Source organism: Telmatherina bonti (assembly GCF_933228915.1).
Source record: "Telmatherina bonti genome assembly, chromosome: 9".
NCBI classification, from domain to species: domain Eukaryota; kingdom Metazoa; phylum Chordata; class Actinopteri; order Atheriniformes; family Telmatherinidae; genus Telmatherina; species Telmatherina bonti.
The window spans coordinates 20685627-20700321 of record NC_136627.1 but is presented as its reverse complement, the minus strand read 5'-3'; the positions used below and the strand labels follow the sequence as shown (position 1 = coordinate 20700321).

At 38.1% G+C, this 14695-nt stretch overlaps 1 protein-coding gene across 1 annotated transcript in view; it reads left to right on the top strand.

Annotated features, from left to right (window-relative positions):
* Positions 1 to 4560: 4560 nt before the first annotated feature.
* The window catches only part of LOC306760037 (leucine-rich repeat and fibronectin type III domain-containing protein 1-like protein), a gene marked incomplete at both ends in the record, with an annotated part of 55562 nt that continues 45427 nt past the window's right edge, over positions 4561 to 14695 (top strand). Inside the window, 6 exons of the mRNA XM_079245793.1 lie at positions 4561 to 4753; positions 5874 to 6025; positions 6221 to 6474; positions 6614 to 6857; positions 6972 to 7129; positions 8902 to 9282. Coding sequence (XP_079101919.1) covers positions 4561 to 4753; positions 5874 to 6025; positions 6221 to 6474; positions 6614 to 6857; positions 6972 to 7129; positions 8902 to 9282 — 1382 coding nt within the window. The remainder of the gene's footprint in view (positions 4754 to 5873; positions 6026 to 6220; positions 6475 to 6613; positions 6858 to 6971; positions 7130 to 8901; positions 9283 to 14695) is intronic.

Below are 14695 nucleotides of genomic sequence, written 5' to 3'. Positions count from 1 at the left end.
ACCAACCAGTTCATAATTAAATAGCCTTAAAAAAACACTCCCAGTCTGGAAAAGTGGAAGAACTAAATGAGGTGTGTCTAAGTGTTTTAAATAACTATTTTAACAGCATACTCTTTAGGAGTATGCTCTTTAGGAGCTTCTGGAGTATGTCCACCAAGTTAAGGATGTGTTCATAACAGCAATGTTTTTTTTCTATATCTATCTTTAAAAATAAATAAAAAAGTCACACTGAATTAAATGTATGATAAACAGAAGCAAGGTGACATTTGATGGAGAGAGCTGCAGCTTGCAGAGCACATAAGATGAAAGCTGAGTAAAGGGTTTTGGGAGATAGATGTTTATGGAGGAAGGATGAAGCGCCATTAGACAAAGTGTCATGAGGACAAAAAAAAAAAAAAAAAAAAAAAAAAACTCTTCTATTGCAAAATGCTTTTGATATAAAGATCTAAGAAGAGCTGAGAGGTCAGTGGGGAGGCAGAAAGGACACAAAAAGAAGCATATTTGATAGGAATGGAGAAGCATGGACTGACAGAACACGAGAAACCCTGGAGTGACGACACTGCAATGTGAAATGGATAAATTACCCCAAAAAACCCAAATAGTGCTGAAATGCTTTCACCACATTGCTGTGTGGAGTGTGATTTATTCACATGGGTTTAAAATAGACATAATGGGGTTTATGTAGAGGGTATGTGGAGGACTGCGAAGCATAGTGAACTGCATGTTGTGCGAGGGAAATGAGATGGGCTAAGGTGTAAGGTGAAGGGAATAATCATAAGAAACGGAAAGAAATGTGCCGAATGAAAACACACACATTTTAGGCAGGTAAAGTGGAAGGCTGTGGGAAGAAGCCACACGTCTGTGCATATGTAAGTTTGCTGATCAGCGCTGCTTCTCTCTGTTTTGCTGTAGTGGGAGGCTGGAAAACATGAGCTATGAAATTACAGCATAACATCTATTTTTACCAGACTCATGAGGCTGCATTCACTTTAATTTGAATGTGTGTTATCCACACTTCACTGGATGATACACTTGGATTCGAATAGTAGAAAGAGAGGTTTCTGCTGTTAGATTTGAAAGAAGGCTTGTAACAACAACGCTTTTTCTTATCTTGTGAGGCTTTAGTGGATTGTCATCCCTTAACAGTTTCCCGTTACGGCTTGTAGGGATATCAAGAGAAGAGCAGGTTGAACAAGTAATATGAAGCCCCCCTGCTGGATCAGAGTTCAATGCTATTGATTCACCATAAGTCATACTGGCAAGACTAATATACTGTTGCCCACTGAAACACACATCGCACCACAGGTTTTGAGTCATCTGTAGTGATCCAAAGTGGAACTGGTTTCATTTAAAGCTACCCAACTTAGTCATCAAAGGTAGACTTTAAATTACTGTGACACACCAAGAGCCGTACTGCTCTGCAGCAGTTTGCATGAACCGAGCTCAAACGATATACAGAAGGAGAAACTTTCTCTGTGCGGTTCAGTGAAATCCATGTAACCCAGGCAAATCCCTCTGATGAGCAATAGAAGTTAAAACTTTAAGAACACACATGCAAGAAATAATAGCAATAGTTTTCACATATTGTTATAAAATCAGGCTTAACTTTAAGTTATTGACTTATGTTGTGTTAATCAGGATCAGGCAGTTTGATAAAGGTCTGACTAAGCTGCTGAGGAAAATTCTGGAAAAATGTATACCAAGCATCAAAAGCAGGGGTGTTCTTGAGGTCGATATTCCTGCAGGGTTTAGTTGTTTTTCTGATCATACACACCTGATTCAATTAAAATGGACCAGCTGCTGGATCAGGTGTGTTGAAGCCCATGACTTTGAAAACCTGCAGGCAAGTGGTCCCCCCAAAGGACCAGAACTGGACATCAGAAATCTAAAGGTTTTTCCAACAACTTTGAAAGCACAGAGCTGGGTGGGCCTGGGAATCAAGACTGTTTAAAAACAGAGCGCACATGAAAAGCACCTGCTGAGATAAAGTGTAGGTTTAAGTACTCCTGACAATGATCAGATAAGTAGAAACATGTGCTAATTGGTAGCAAGGAACCAGTGAGATGAATGGCAAAATGAAGCCAAAGAAGAACTGAAGAAGCAACACAACGAATTAAAATGACGGCAAAAAGAACCGACATAAGAAACTAAAATCAGTGAAACTTGTTGACAGACAAGTTTCACTGCGTGCCAGACTGAATTAATTGGATGTATAAAGGAAATGCACACAGCTGACAGGACATTTTATGCTCCTCTGGTAAGCAGAGTTATAAGGATTTGTCCCTTTACATTTTTTTATTTTTCATTCATGTGTGGACCATCAGGCTGTTTGTTGCCTATACGGCACATCAGAACTAATATTCACAGCATCAACCAGTTTTCACCGGCTACCTCGTAGCCCAGATGTACGGCAAGATCCCGCACTGATAACCAGAACATGATGGAGACACGAAGACCGGCTCCGCGTTTAATCTACCCTAAAAGGTGGATGCTCATTCACTTGTATCATTTTGGTAAATTAAAATGAGAAATCTACTTTTTGAAATGTAAACATTCATAATCTAAAGATACAAATGAGTCAGCAGTTACATGTTTCTTGCTGTCTTTCATGATTTTGATGCCCACATTTGATGTTGCCTACTTTTTTAATAATACAATGTTCATTTAAAAAAAAAAAAAAAAAGAAAAAAAAACATTGCAGACATGAGCAGTAATATTATTACTATTCTCTCACCTTTTTTCTTTTTTTTAAACAGTAGTAGTTGTAGTTGGCGGCTGAGTGACATGTTCCTAACAGGCAATTGTTAAATTGAGTTAATTCCATTTAACCAGGTACGACAAATGGGTTATTTACATTTGGGATTGCAAGATATACACTCTTTAGCTAGAGTGTGTGTTGCTATACTCTTATCTAAGAAAAGTTTAAGGTTTATTATTACAGGATTCATGTTTTAAATTCATTCAAAGTCTGGTGGGAGTGAAATTTGTGTTGTTCTCATCATGACATATTACTCTTCTGTCAAGCTGGTCGCTGCTGTGGGTGAAAATCACCTGACATTAATATTCTGGGGTTAATGGTGTCATTAATGGTTTACCTTAATGAGCATATGGAAATTTGTACAAGTGATTTTAGAAAGACTTTTATGTTTCATTTGTATCATTTAGATCATGTAGCCTCAATATACTCCTTCAAATATTTGTTTTTAACTCTTCTTGAAGTAATACTATCCTTGATAGTTTAAAAATAATGTACATTTTGAGAGTTTATGCAACTTAATATAACATTTAAATGCTGTTGCATAGGGATGTGATGACTCTGGAATTAATGACACATCCAAAAAGAAACACCATGTCACATCATGAAATCTCAGCACAGAATTGTAAATTACAGCTCATAAACACTCGTCATACTTTAAAAACATCTCGTGAAGATTTTGGGCATGAAGTACGTCCCCTGTGCCAACTTAACTGGACTGGACAACACTAGTTCTCCTACTAGTACACACGACAGTACAGCCAGCTTCCAAAAGTAAATTATGAGAACTTCAAATAAATGTATATTGAGAAATACTTTGCATAATTTGGCCGTAAAATCAGTCCAGATTTTTTTAACATGCATGCAAATAGTCATGTTTTAGGTAGAAATTGTATTAACTCAGAAGTTTTCCTTCTGTAAATAAAAAAAAAATGCTTCAATAAAAAGAAATGCAGTCATGTTTTTGCCAGATTATTCAAATAACAGTTATACTTTGCAAAGCATTTTTTCACTACAAAATAAATGACAGGATACTGCAGATGGTGGACTAACATTACAATGTTCTGAAGGGGCCAAATTAAACTATTTCTCACTCGGTTTAAAATAAAAGTTGAAGCCCAAGTGGATTTATACTGTTGCTGGTCTTCCTAAATCTGTCAGTTCAAACAGACTGCACACATGCCGGATCCAATCCCTCCACCGCAAGAATCTCTCTCCATAAATCTCCATGTCTTCTGCGACCTCCAGATCCACCTGCATGTTGCATGTTATTCAACACTGAAAATTTACTACAACCGGGTTGCATTAAAGATCAAAGATACAAACAAGTTTGGAGTTTGTGAACACATTTCTGAATAAGGAGGGTTAAAACGAAAAAGGATTTTAAGAACACTGAAGAATATTACAGCAGGTTTGGATCAGCAAGACAACAAAATGAATCGACGTGTACACAACAATGAGACCATGAGACGCATTTTTTAAGAAAATGTTATGAATTAAGTAAAGTAAATGTTGCTGGTAAGGATCTTAGCTTTTGATTGGGTCATCACATTTATTGGACATTTTCCAGGTGTAAATGTTGTACATGCAACGTATCAAACAACTAGGATGAGCTTTACAGGTACTAAGCTCCCACAGATGTGTGTAAATGTGTTCACCAGAACAAGGACATTGAAATGTCTTTGAGTCGCCCTGGTTTATCACTTCCTGACTGCCTTCTCCTCAGTGTCACCATCTTTTTATCCACTTTAATTCACTGCTCCATTCTTTCTGTCTTGCAGTTCCCCTGTTCCCTGTAGAGGATAATGGAACGGCTGTGGTTCTCTTTACTGTTGCTGGCAGCGGCATGCAGGGGACAGCCGTGTCCAAAACGCTGCATGTGCCAGAGCCTTTCTCCATCGCTCGCTATCCTCTGCTCCAAGACAGGCTTGCTCTTTGTTCCCGCTGCCATTGATCGACGCACCGTGGAGCTTCGGCTTCAAGAGAACTTCATCACAGGTACCATACCTGCCAGTCAGCTCAGTATTTCATTTATTCTGATACACTGCTGAAATTCAAATGATACATTTGCATAACCTTTGTAACAAAGGGCATTTTCATTGTTTTTCATGGAAACAAACTCAGCGGCTTGTTGATAATTGGCAGCATATTTACCTTATCTCAGAACACTTGGTGGAACAGTTTGCTGACAATGAATACAAATGCTGTCTCAAGTCACAAATCTCCTCATTGTCTTTTCCGCAGTAATAACTTTAACTTCAAATTAGAAATTGTGCTCCTTTTCAACTCAGGCGCCACTTTTTCAGTGTTATTTGTTGTACTCATGCATGTATTTATTCATTTATTTGGTATGAATTAGAAAATCACATTATTAACACATTCTTATCCATATTTCAGTTATTTTGCTTACATTAAAACTAATTTATTTTGAAGAACTGGCACCGCTTTATCCTTTTATCGCAACACGGATTCCCCCACTGCTCGTCCAAACAAAATCCATGCAAACGTAAAGATAAGGACTGTTCAGCCGGGGTTCAAGAAGATAATCTTATGCTGTCAAGAAATGACTTAGTAGAATACTAACATTTCGGCACTGATGTGATGTCAACCATTTTTAAATTTTCAAAGACACTCACAATTAATTAGACTTTCTTTTTTTTCACTTTTTTCTCCTTTTGTTCTTGACAGGGAAGCAGTGGTCTTGCAGTTTTATCATCTGATCATTACTTGAGTGACTTTTCTAACCTGATGACCATCAACAAATCTTTTTTTTTATGAAAACTATAAGAAATATCATAAAATTGGTTTCAAGTAACTGCTAATAAAAGTGTTTCCTGTACATTTTTCCACTTTTACAGATGTGCTATATTTGATTGCCTCCCACAGTAGATAAAATACTATTTGTACTATGTTTTCTAATTTTACAAGTTTCATGAAATCACCACTAATAATTGGTCTCCTTTACATAATTAAGGGAGAACTTGCATGAATGTTTGATGAAACTGTGCATCTTACTTTTGCAAAAATGTGAATTACTACAAAAAAGGTTTATTATGATCCAGGTACCTGGAGCTTTGTTAATGGATTCTTCCTTTCTGCTAACTCCATTTTCTCTCAGCTGTCCGAAGAAAAGACTTTGCCAACATGACCAGCTTGTTACATCTAACGCTATCAAGAAACACCATCAGTCAGATTCTTCCTTCGGCTTTCAGTGACCTGAGGCGACTGAGAGCGCTCCACCTTGATTCCAACAGATTAACTGTGATCAAGGTATGACTGATGTATGGAATAAGGAGGACAATAAATAGCAGCTAAATTACACAACAGTGTATCACAGCTAAAGTTATGGTGCTACGGTGATAAACGTTCCAAAGAAAAGAAGATACAATAAATACATGTGAGATAATGTTTTCATGATGAGACATTCACATCATCTTATATCTTGTTCAACTTTTCTACAACCAGGATGACCATTTCAAAGGTCTGACAAACCTTCGCCATCTGATTCTGGCCAATAACCAGCTGCACTCCATATCCCCTCACGCCTTTGATGACTTCTTGTCCACTCTGGAAGATCTAGATCTCAGTTACAACAACCTTGCCCAGGTGCCATGGGACACGATTGGGCGCTTAACCAATGTCAATACCCTAAATATGGATCATAACCTCATTGAAAATGTTCCTCAAGGGGTATTCACAAATCTGCACAAACTGGCCAGGTACGGACAGCAACATGAGCAAATGATCTGCTTATTGACTTAGAAATAAAAGCCCCTCTTATTTCGTGTTACATGCCTTTTTTTTTACTTATGATTTTCTCATCTCTCCCCGTCTCTCGTGTGCCTTTTCCTCTTACAGACTAGACATGACGTCCAACAAGTTGAAGAAAATTCCCCCAGACCCTTTGTTCCTGAGAATCCCAGTATATGCCAAGTCTAAAGGCTCCCCCCTGTCCTCACTTGTGTTAAGTTTTGGGGGTAACCCACTTCACTGTAACTGTGAGCTGCTGTGGTTGAGGAGACTTACAAGAGAAGATGACCTTGAGACATGTGCCTCTCCCCCTGACCTCAGTGCCAAATACTTCTGGACAATACCTGAAGAGGTTTGAGATTTTTGGTTGTTTTATGCAGAAATCCATCATGAAAGTCTTTTAAAGAAAAACGTGATACAATAACACTTAACATTTGCCTGTTTTTTGCTCTGTTTTGGTCTTTAGGAGTTTATTTGTGACCCACCAGTTCTGACCCGGAAGTCACCTCAAACCGTTGCTATGGAAGGCCAGCCTGCCAGCTTAAAGTGCAAAGCAAATGGCGATCCAGAGCCTGAAGTCCATTGGATCAGCCCTGAAGGGCGACTTATATCGAATAGCTCCAGGTATCATCATGAGTCATTACTCAAGTCTTTTTTTTTTTTTTTTTTAACTTTTCTTTTTGTCTATAAACTGTGGAATGTTTCAATGTCAAAGGTAAACTTCATGGAATATGACTTTTCTACTGTTAGCACCCTTTTAATTTTAGCATTGTTAGCTAACCAATGAAAAAAACCACATTGTTTAAACTACCTTCCTCACACATCCGGTACAGTGTTTGTATCAGTCTGCTGCTGGGTCTGTGAATGGTCCCACTTTTCTCTTGGCTGTAGTAGACGGGTGTAGACACTTGACTTGTGTGGGCCAACTCTTAAATAGGATTAGCAAATTGTGGTCAGACTCTCACACAACGCCTCGTTCAGCCAGTTGGCATGCTTGTGTATGATTCTAGTTATGGTGATCCTTCAACATCGCCTTTTATAAAAGCACTTATAAAATTTGAAAGTATAACAATTTATTTTAGTTGATGCCACTTGAAAACAGGTTGATGAATGTGGAGGCTATATTATATTATATTATATTGTTTAATTATTGTTAGTACAGGGATAATTTGCACTGCTTTGCCATGACAGACTTAATATAGGAGATGGTAGAAATTGGCATTAAGCTATGGCTCTGCACATTTGACTAAATGGATTATTGAGGCGTATGCAGTTGGCTCCACTTGGAGTGACAAAAGTAGAGGCTTATGTGATGTGAAGTGGAAGTAAATGTGTTGCTTTCCTTGAGAGTCAATGTGTCTAAATTGAATGTGGAACACACAGCAGCGCAATCCATGTTTAAATGAAGTTCTGATTCATTCAATATAAGCTGCAATCTACAAAGTGAAATGAAATGATCCAGTACAATTTAAGGCATGTGACTTACAGGCTTATTCATGACCATTTTTATGTATTTGTTTATTATTATTTGAATTGTAAACTCTTTTTTTTTTTTTTGTTTTGTTTTGTTTTCTTTCAAATCTTGTATGTCTCTTGCTATTTTACCAAGGTATACATTTATATTTATACTTTGATGCTTCTGTAAAGAAAATTGGCAACATTTCCGTTTATTTCTTCTGTACGGATCATATGCTACTGTTGGTATTGCCATCTGCTCTAGAAAAAAAGTGCCTTCTGATTAGTGTGATCTTACCACTCTCCATTGAAGTTTATTGCATTTCTAGGTGGACAACTATATTTAATTATACGATCATTTATGTCTTACAACAGAATGTTTTTGTCCGTACATAATTAGGTGTATTAGGATTCAGAAGGGCAAAACGTTGACAGAAAAATATGATAGAGAGAAAATATTCATTCATTCATTCATTCATTTTCCTAACCGCTTAATCCAATTCTGGGTCGCTGGGAAGCTGGAGCCTATCCCAGCAGTCTTAGGGCGAAAGGCAAGGTACACCCTGGACACCTTGCCAGGCCATCGCAGGGCGAGAAAAAAATATGATTAAGAAAGAAAAAAAATCACAACCTTTCCTTTTGAAAAGTTCCCTTTTTAAGGATGAGATATCTATTTTTTTTTCATTTGGAGCATAAAGTTGTAGTAGGAATACCATTGGTACTGTTACATATTTAATGTGAATGTTGCGTTAGAAGTTTGATGAAGGTTAAGAAACAGTCCTGTCCAGATAACCCTCAGTCACTTTGTGTGGCCGGAAAGGATAAAACAAATGAGTTTGGAAAGATGGACTTGTTTTTCTTTCCCTCTTTAATTAAAAGAAAGGACTAGATCTATCAGGCTTCAAATCACTTCACATTATCTTGATTTTCATTTGTTTCAGAACATTGGTTTTCCCTAATGGAAGCCTGGAGATCAATGTGACATCCCTGAAGGATTCAGGAAACTTCACCTGCATTGCCTCTAATGCCGCAGGTGAATCCACTGGGAGGGTGGAGTTAGTTGTCACTGCAGTGCCTCATCTGGCAAACAGCACAAGCCGCAGCCGAGACCCGTCCTCTGAGCCTGCTCCCTCCGACATCCTGACCTCCTCCAAGGTTGCACTGCCTAACAACGAGACGAGAGGGGCAGACAGGAGGGTCTCATTGGTGGACCTGACAGGGAATTCTGCCCTCATTAGATGGAGCAGTCAAGCTCCTACATCTGGAGTCAGGATGTTCCAGGTCCAGTACAACAGCTCTGGGGACGACACACTGGTTTACAGGTCTGTCTGTCTGCACTTTCTATGTATCCCTTATCTGTCTGTGTGCTGTTATTATTTTATGTTTATCCATGGTGACGTTTCGGACTTTTAGGAAACATCATAGCAACCGGCATTGGAGTTTAGTTAATATCTAGCATGTGTGAGGACATGTGTGTGCATCTGTGCATAACTTATCTGGTAGACATCAGGCGCTTTTATAAGGATGAGAGCAGATTACTGTTGATACAAGTGGAGATCCCCCCCTTAAGACATAAAAGTTTAATCAACTGAAATTATGAAGACATCTGTAGTGGAACAGATCCATTGTCGGCTTCGCTGACTACAGTCAAGCCAGAGCCAAATGATCCAAGTTAAGAAAGTTTCAAACTTTTCTCTGCTTTGCGGCGTTATTTTGCTGATATACTGTTTCCTCACTGGGGGATTTTATATAATGATTTTATCAGGTTGGACTTCAGAGAGGTATCGACCATGAGCGTAAGATTTCTTTGTGCATTTACAATGATCTACTGGTAAGTTTCTCACTGGCAAGGTATGCCTTTTTTTTTTGTAGTTTTTCTTACTGTTGTTTGGAAATAACAATGCACTGGTAATGGTTATAAAAACCATTTGGTTATACCTAGATAGAGCTTCTTTCTGCTACTTTTTAAAATGATAGGTTTGTTGCAATGTGTACATTTATTGATTTGAACAACTGAAGTCATGCCTTCCTTTGGTTGCTTTCATATTTTAATGGAAAAGTTGGTGTTTATTGTTTTTGATACTTTAGCTCCCACTTGCTTGGTAAACTAATGCTTATCCAGAATGTTTGTGTGAGGCTAGTAGCGGTTGTAAAAGAAATATGGAGAAGCTCAGCTCTTCAACTTGGTTCTTGTCTTTATTTGGTCACTAATAAAAAGCCGTGAGGCAGCCATACACTAGCTATTAGTTGGACAAAGCATCATTCAGTAGCTGATCAGTCACAACACAAGTTCTCTCTCGCGCCTGAAGCTTCTCCTCCAGCTTTTTGCTGGAGGCCCCTCCTACAAGACAAATCAACATTACTTCACATTCAATTTAAGATTAATGCAACACCCAGACACAAAAAATTAATGTGTGCATCGACCCACCAATAAAATTTTGTGAAGGCTGTAAAACATTCAACATGGCTCTATACACACACACACAGCGTCTGCAGTAATGTGGACTCTGTCATGGTGAAGAAGGAGCCAGAGGGCAAAGCTACCAGCTATACCAGTCAATCTATGCTCCTACACTCACCTATAGTCAGGAGCTTTGGTTTGTGACAGAAAGAACGAGATCTGACATACAGGCGGCCGAGATTAATTTCCTCCACAGGGTGGCTGGGCTCTCCCTTAGAGACAGGGTGAGGAGCTCAGTCATCCAGGAGGGGCTCCACTGCATCAAGAGGAGCCAGTTGAGGTGGTTAGGGCATCTGGTCAGGATGCTTCCTGGACGCCTCCCTGGTGAGGAGTTCTGGGCATGTCCCTGCAGGAGGAGACACTAGGGTAGACCCGGGACACGCTGGAGGAATTGCATCTCTCGGCTGGCCTCGGAACACCTTGGGATCCCCCCCCGCAGAATTGGCAAATGTGGCTGGGACAGGGAAGTCTGGGCTTCCCTGCTTAGGCTGCCGGATAAGCCACAGAAAATGGAAGGATATATATTCATATATATGTTAGGGGTGGGACGTTAATGCTTTATTTATGATTAATTAACTACACAGACATTACCTTGTTTAAAAAAAAATGCATTTAATCACAGAAACACCCCTTCAAAGTATCTACACATGGTACATGCCATGCTACCTGTTCTATGAAGGCATTTGGACACCAACCATTCTGGTTCACTTACTCACTGGGAGGTCTGGTCTACACCATGACAGTTGGGTCGAAGTCAGTAAGAGGGACCTCTCTCCGCAGTGTTTTGAAACCACTTACTGCTCTTTTTCATAGGAGTTACATACAAAGTGAGCCTTGCAGGGGTTTTACAGGAAAAAAAAAAAAAGTCAGTTTACTTCTTTCAGGATTTATAGACACAATCTCTTCTGAACATTTGTTCTCTCAGGGAATCTTATAAATTCTATTTTTGTGAGAAATATCATGGCCTAAATATCTCCTTTTAAAAAGAAGGGAAAATCCTCTTTAATATGAACTCACTTTTTCGCATTCTAAAGATGTGTAATGAGAAGAGGTTAGGGAATCAAAAAAGGGTTTGTCATATTTGACAAGTTATTTTCATGCTAAAACCCACAAGTACTCCAAACTGAATTTGTTTATTCTTTTTTCCCCCGAGGTGCAATTACAATATCCTAGTGCATTAACATCTTCTGTGATCATCAGATATGGTTTCCCTGCCCTGCAAAATAGTCTGCACAACCAATTTGGCCTTTCTCTTGATCAACATATTTAACTGTCTGGGGAAAATATTTCCTCAGAAAGAGAAAAAGAAATATATTAGCAATTCATGTTGATGAAAGAAACAAATGCTCCTTTCATATTGTGAAAAGTCAGTTCTTGTAAGGAAGAAAACAGGTCTCCACACAGGTGTGATTGAGCTGTTATTTCTTAGCTAGATAATACACTTATGGTCAGATAGTGTTGTGAGGTGAGAGACAAGCAGCTGCTTCCCATTCCAAACATGGCATACGTTTTCTTGCATAACATCTGTCAATCTGCAACTGGCTGGTCAATGCTGGATGCTTTTAGTCGCCTTGTAGGGCCACGATTCAGCTGTTTTTCTGTAGCTATATTTGTCTGTTACTGTGATTTTTATTTTGAGCTCTACATGTCCAGAATCACCAGATATTCTACTACACAGCCAAGAAAAAGGGTCACATTTTTGTGAATGTCCCTGTAGTCAATGCATTGGACAGTAGCAGAACGGATGTGCCACAAAAAATGTTCTATTATTGTTACTGAACCATCTCTGATGTTTTATCTTCTTTTGATTTTGTCTAACTGAAAGCTGACTTAAAACATTCAGTGTTCTTTTGCTATGTCTGTATGCTTTACAATTTCAAAATCAACATATTTCCATTGTGCTATGTATTTCCAGTTTGTCACTTGGCCACTTTATGCACCTTCTCCATTCAAAAAGCTACTTAGAGTATTCTCTACAGGTTGCCCCATCCCAATTCATTATGTAGTGATCATCCAGTAACTTGGAAACTGTCCATCAGCAAAACTCCAGCAGATTTGATGCTGATGGCTGCATTGTAAAAAGATTGTATTTAAGCCCATTTTTGTGGGTTCTGAAAGAGTACACATCGGCATTATGTTTGCTGTATTACAGAAATATTTCTAAAATATTTCTTAGCATTTCTAAACTGGTAACTTTTCCTGTGGAACAGCCAGGAAATGCTTTTGGGGGAAAAAATAACTGGAAAAAAATATCTCCAGAAGAGTCAATTCTTACTTCTTTTTTCATACAAAGCACATTGGAAATTTTTGACAAGGAGTAACAAAAAAAAAAGTTATTTTAAGAGAAGCCACAGGCCAAAGATTGTACATTTTCCACGAGGAAGGCAAGGAGCTCTATGGAGAATGGTTATGCAACAGAAAGATTAGACCTCAGCATGACAGGTATTGTTACGTTTCAATACAAATATCAGTTTCAAGGGTAAAACAACATATAGAGGGGAAAATGAAGAAAACTGTAAGAAAATGTAAAAATGGATTATAATCCAGATATAAAAATACAACACACCAGTCACACAGTAACTTCATCTTCCTTGGCCTTGAGACAACGCTATGCAAGTCCCATCCTCCCAGATCATTTCTCTATGTTAGAGATAACATGCAGTGATGGCAGAATGTTACAAAAAAAAAGCAAGTTGATTCCAGTCTTGAAATCAATTTCATTCATATCAAAAGCATTACATTTTATCATTTTGTCCTATTATTGCTGGAATAAGTAGGTATGTAAAAATTAATGTTCAGAGTTGGAAAGAAAAAGCATACTTGCCCATCGCTTGTTCATGAGACTCACACCATGGAACTGACATTGCAGCAGTTTTGTTTGGAGAAAAAAAAAAGCTCTGAGTGTCTGTATGTATATGTATACTATTCTTCTCTTTTAGCTTTCTTTGGTCAATATCCATTAAAAGGGGTCAGGCGCAATGCCACGAGGAGAAAAGATGGGGGAGGATAGCTGAGGTGATGTAACATGAAGCTGAGCCCCACAGCTGACAGGAAATATGAAAAAAACAGACATGCAGCAAGAAGTCATTTGAGTATGGATGCTTATATGTATGAATAGATAGATTAACAGATAGCTAGTTTTTTTAGATAGATAGATAGATAGATAGATAGATAGATAGATAGATAGATAGATAGATAGATAGATAGATAGATAGATAGATAGATAGATAGATAGATAGATAGATAGATAGAACATTTTATTGATTTTTCTTTTTTTTTTCTTCAAGCAGCATTTAATTAAAACTGACTCATGCTACATCTGTTCATTCTTAATAAACACTAAAAGTGTGCTCATGAAAAGAAAGTGCTCTTCAAACTGGAAAAGTGAAAAAAAGAAACCAAGGGGTAATAAATGTACACTGAGCAGAACAAACTATACAAGGATCAGATGGAGTAAATAGGCAAATAGAGCCAGCTTGTAGAGAACAGGAAGTAACAAAATGTACCATTGAACATCCACTGGATATAAAATAAAACAGAAAATCAGGACATACATTTAATCTTTAGATTGTTATCAAATGTCCACTTATTATATGTCATAAGTGTAGGTATACATTCCTCGAAATAAGACAAATGAACTTTAAATAGAATCAGGATGGGGGGGGGGCTTTGTAAAACAAAGTTAGAGCAGTAAGTTGTCAATGCAAAATAAATGAAACCAAAACTAAAGCTAAAACTATTCAAATTCCTCTCAATATCTGCAAATCTGAGACCAAATTGACTGTGTTGTTTTTTTTTGTGTATGTCTTTGTGTGTGTGTGTGTTTTCCATGAAGCATGTGACATATTCATTGTGGAAAAACTCGAGCTTTTCCTACTCCAGATTACATACCAAGGACTCAGATGCTCAAACATGACATCTGGCTGCCAACACACTGGAGAAAAAAAAAAAAAAAAAAACTAGGATCACGACACACACAGAGAGGAAGTCTCTCTGGTGAGGCTCCATTTCTCAAAAAAAATCTCTGCAAAGCACACAGCACATTTAAAATAATACAATGCCAAAGCATTGTCAATGTTCCTACAACAGAGTCTCTTTCTATGCATTGCATCAGACACCAGTTGTGCATTAGGTGACCATTCACACCACTGTTCAGGAGGGAGCATTTGGCTTAAAATCGCATTCATAGAACATCATTTTTTATATAGAATGCTAAGCACCATCATGCTCACACACATGAAAAAATATCTATCACTTTATATTCTGCTTTTAAA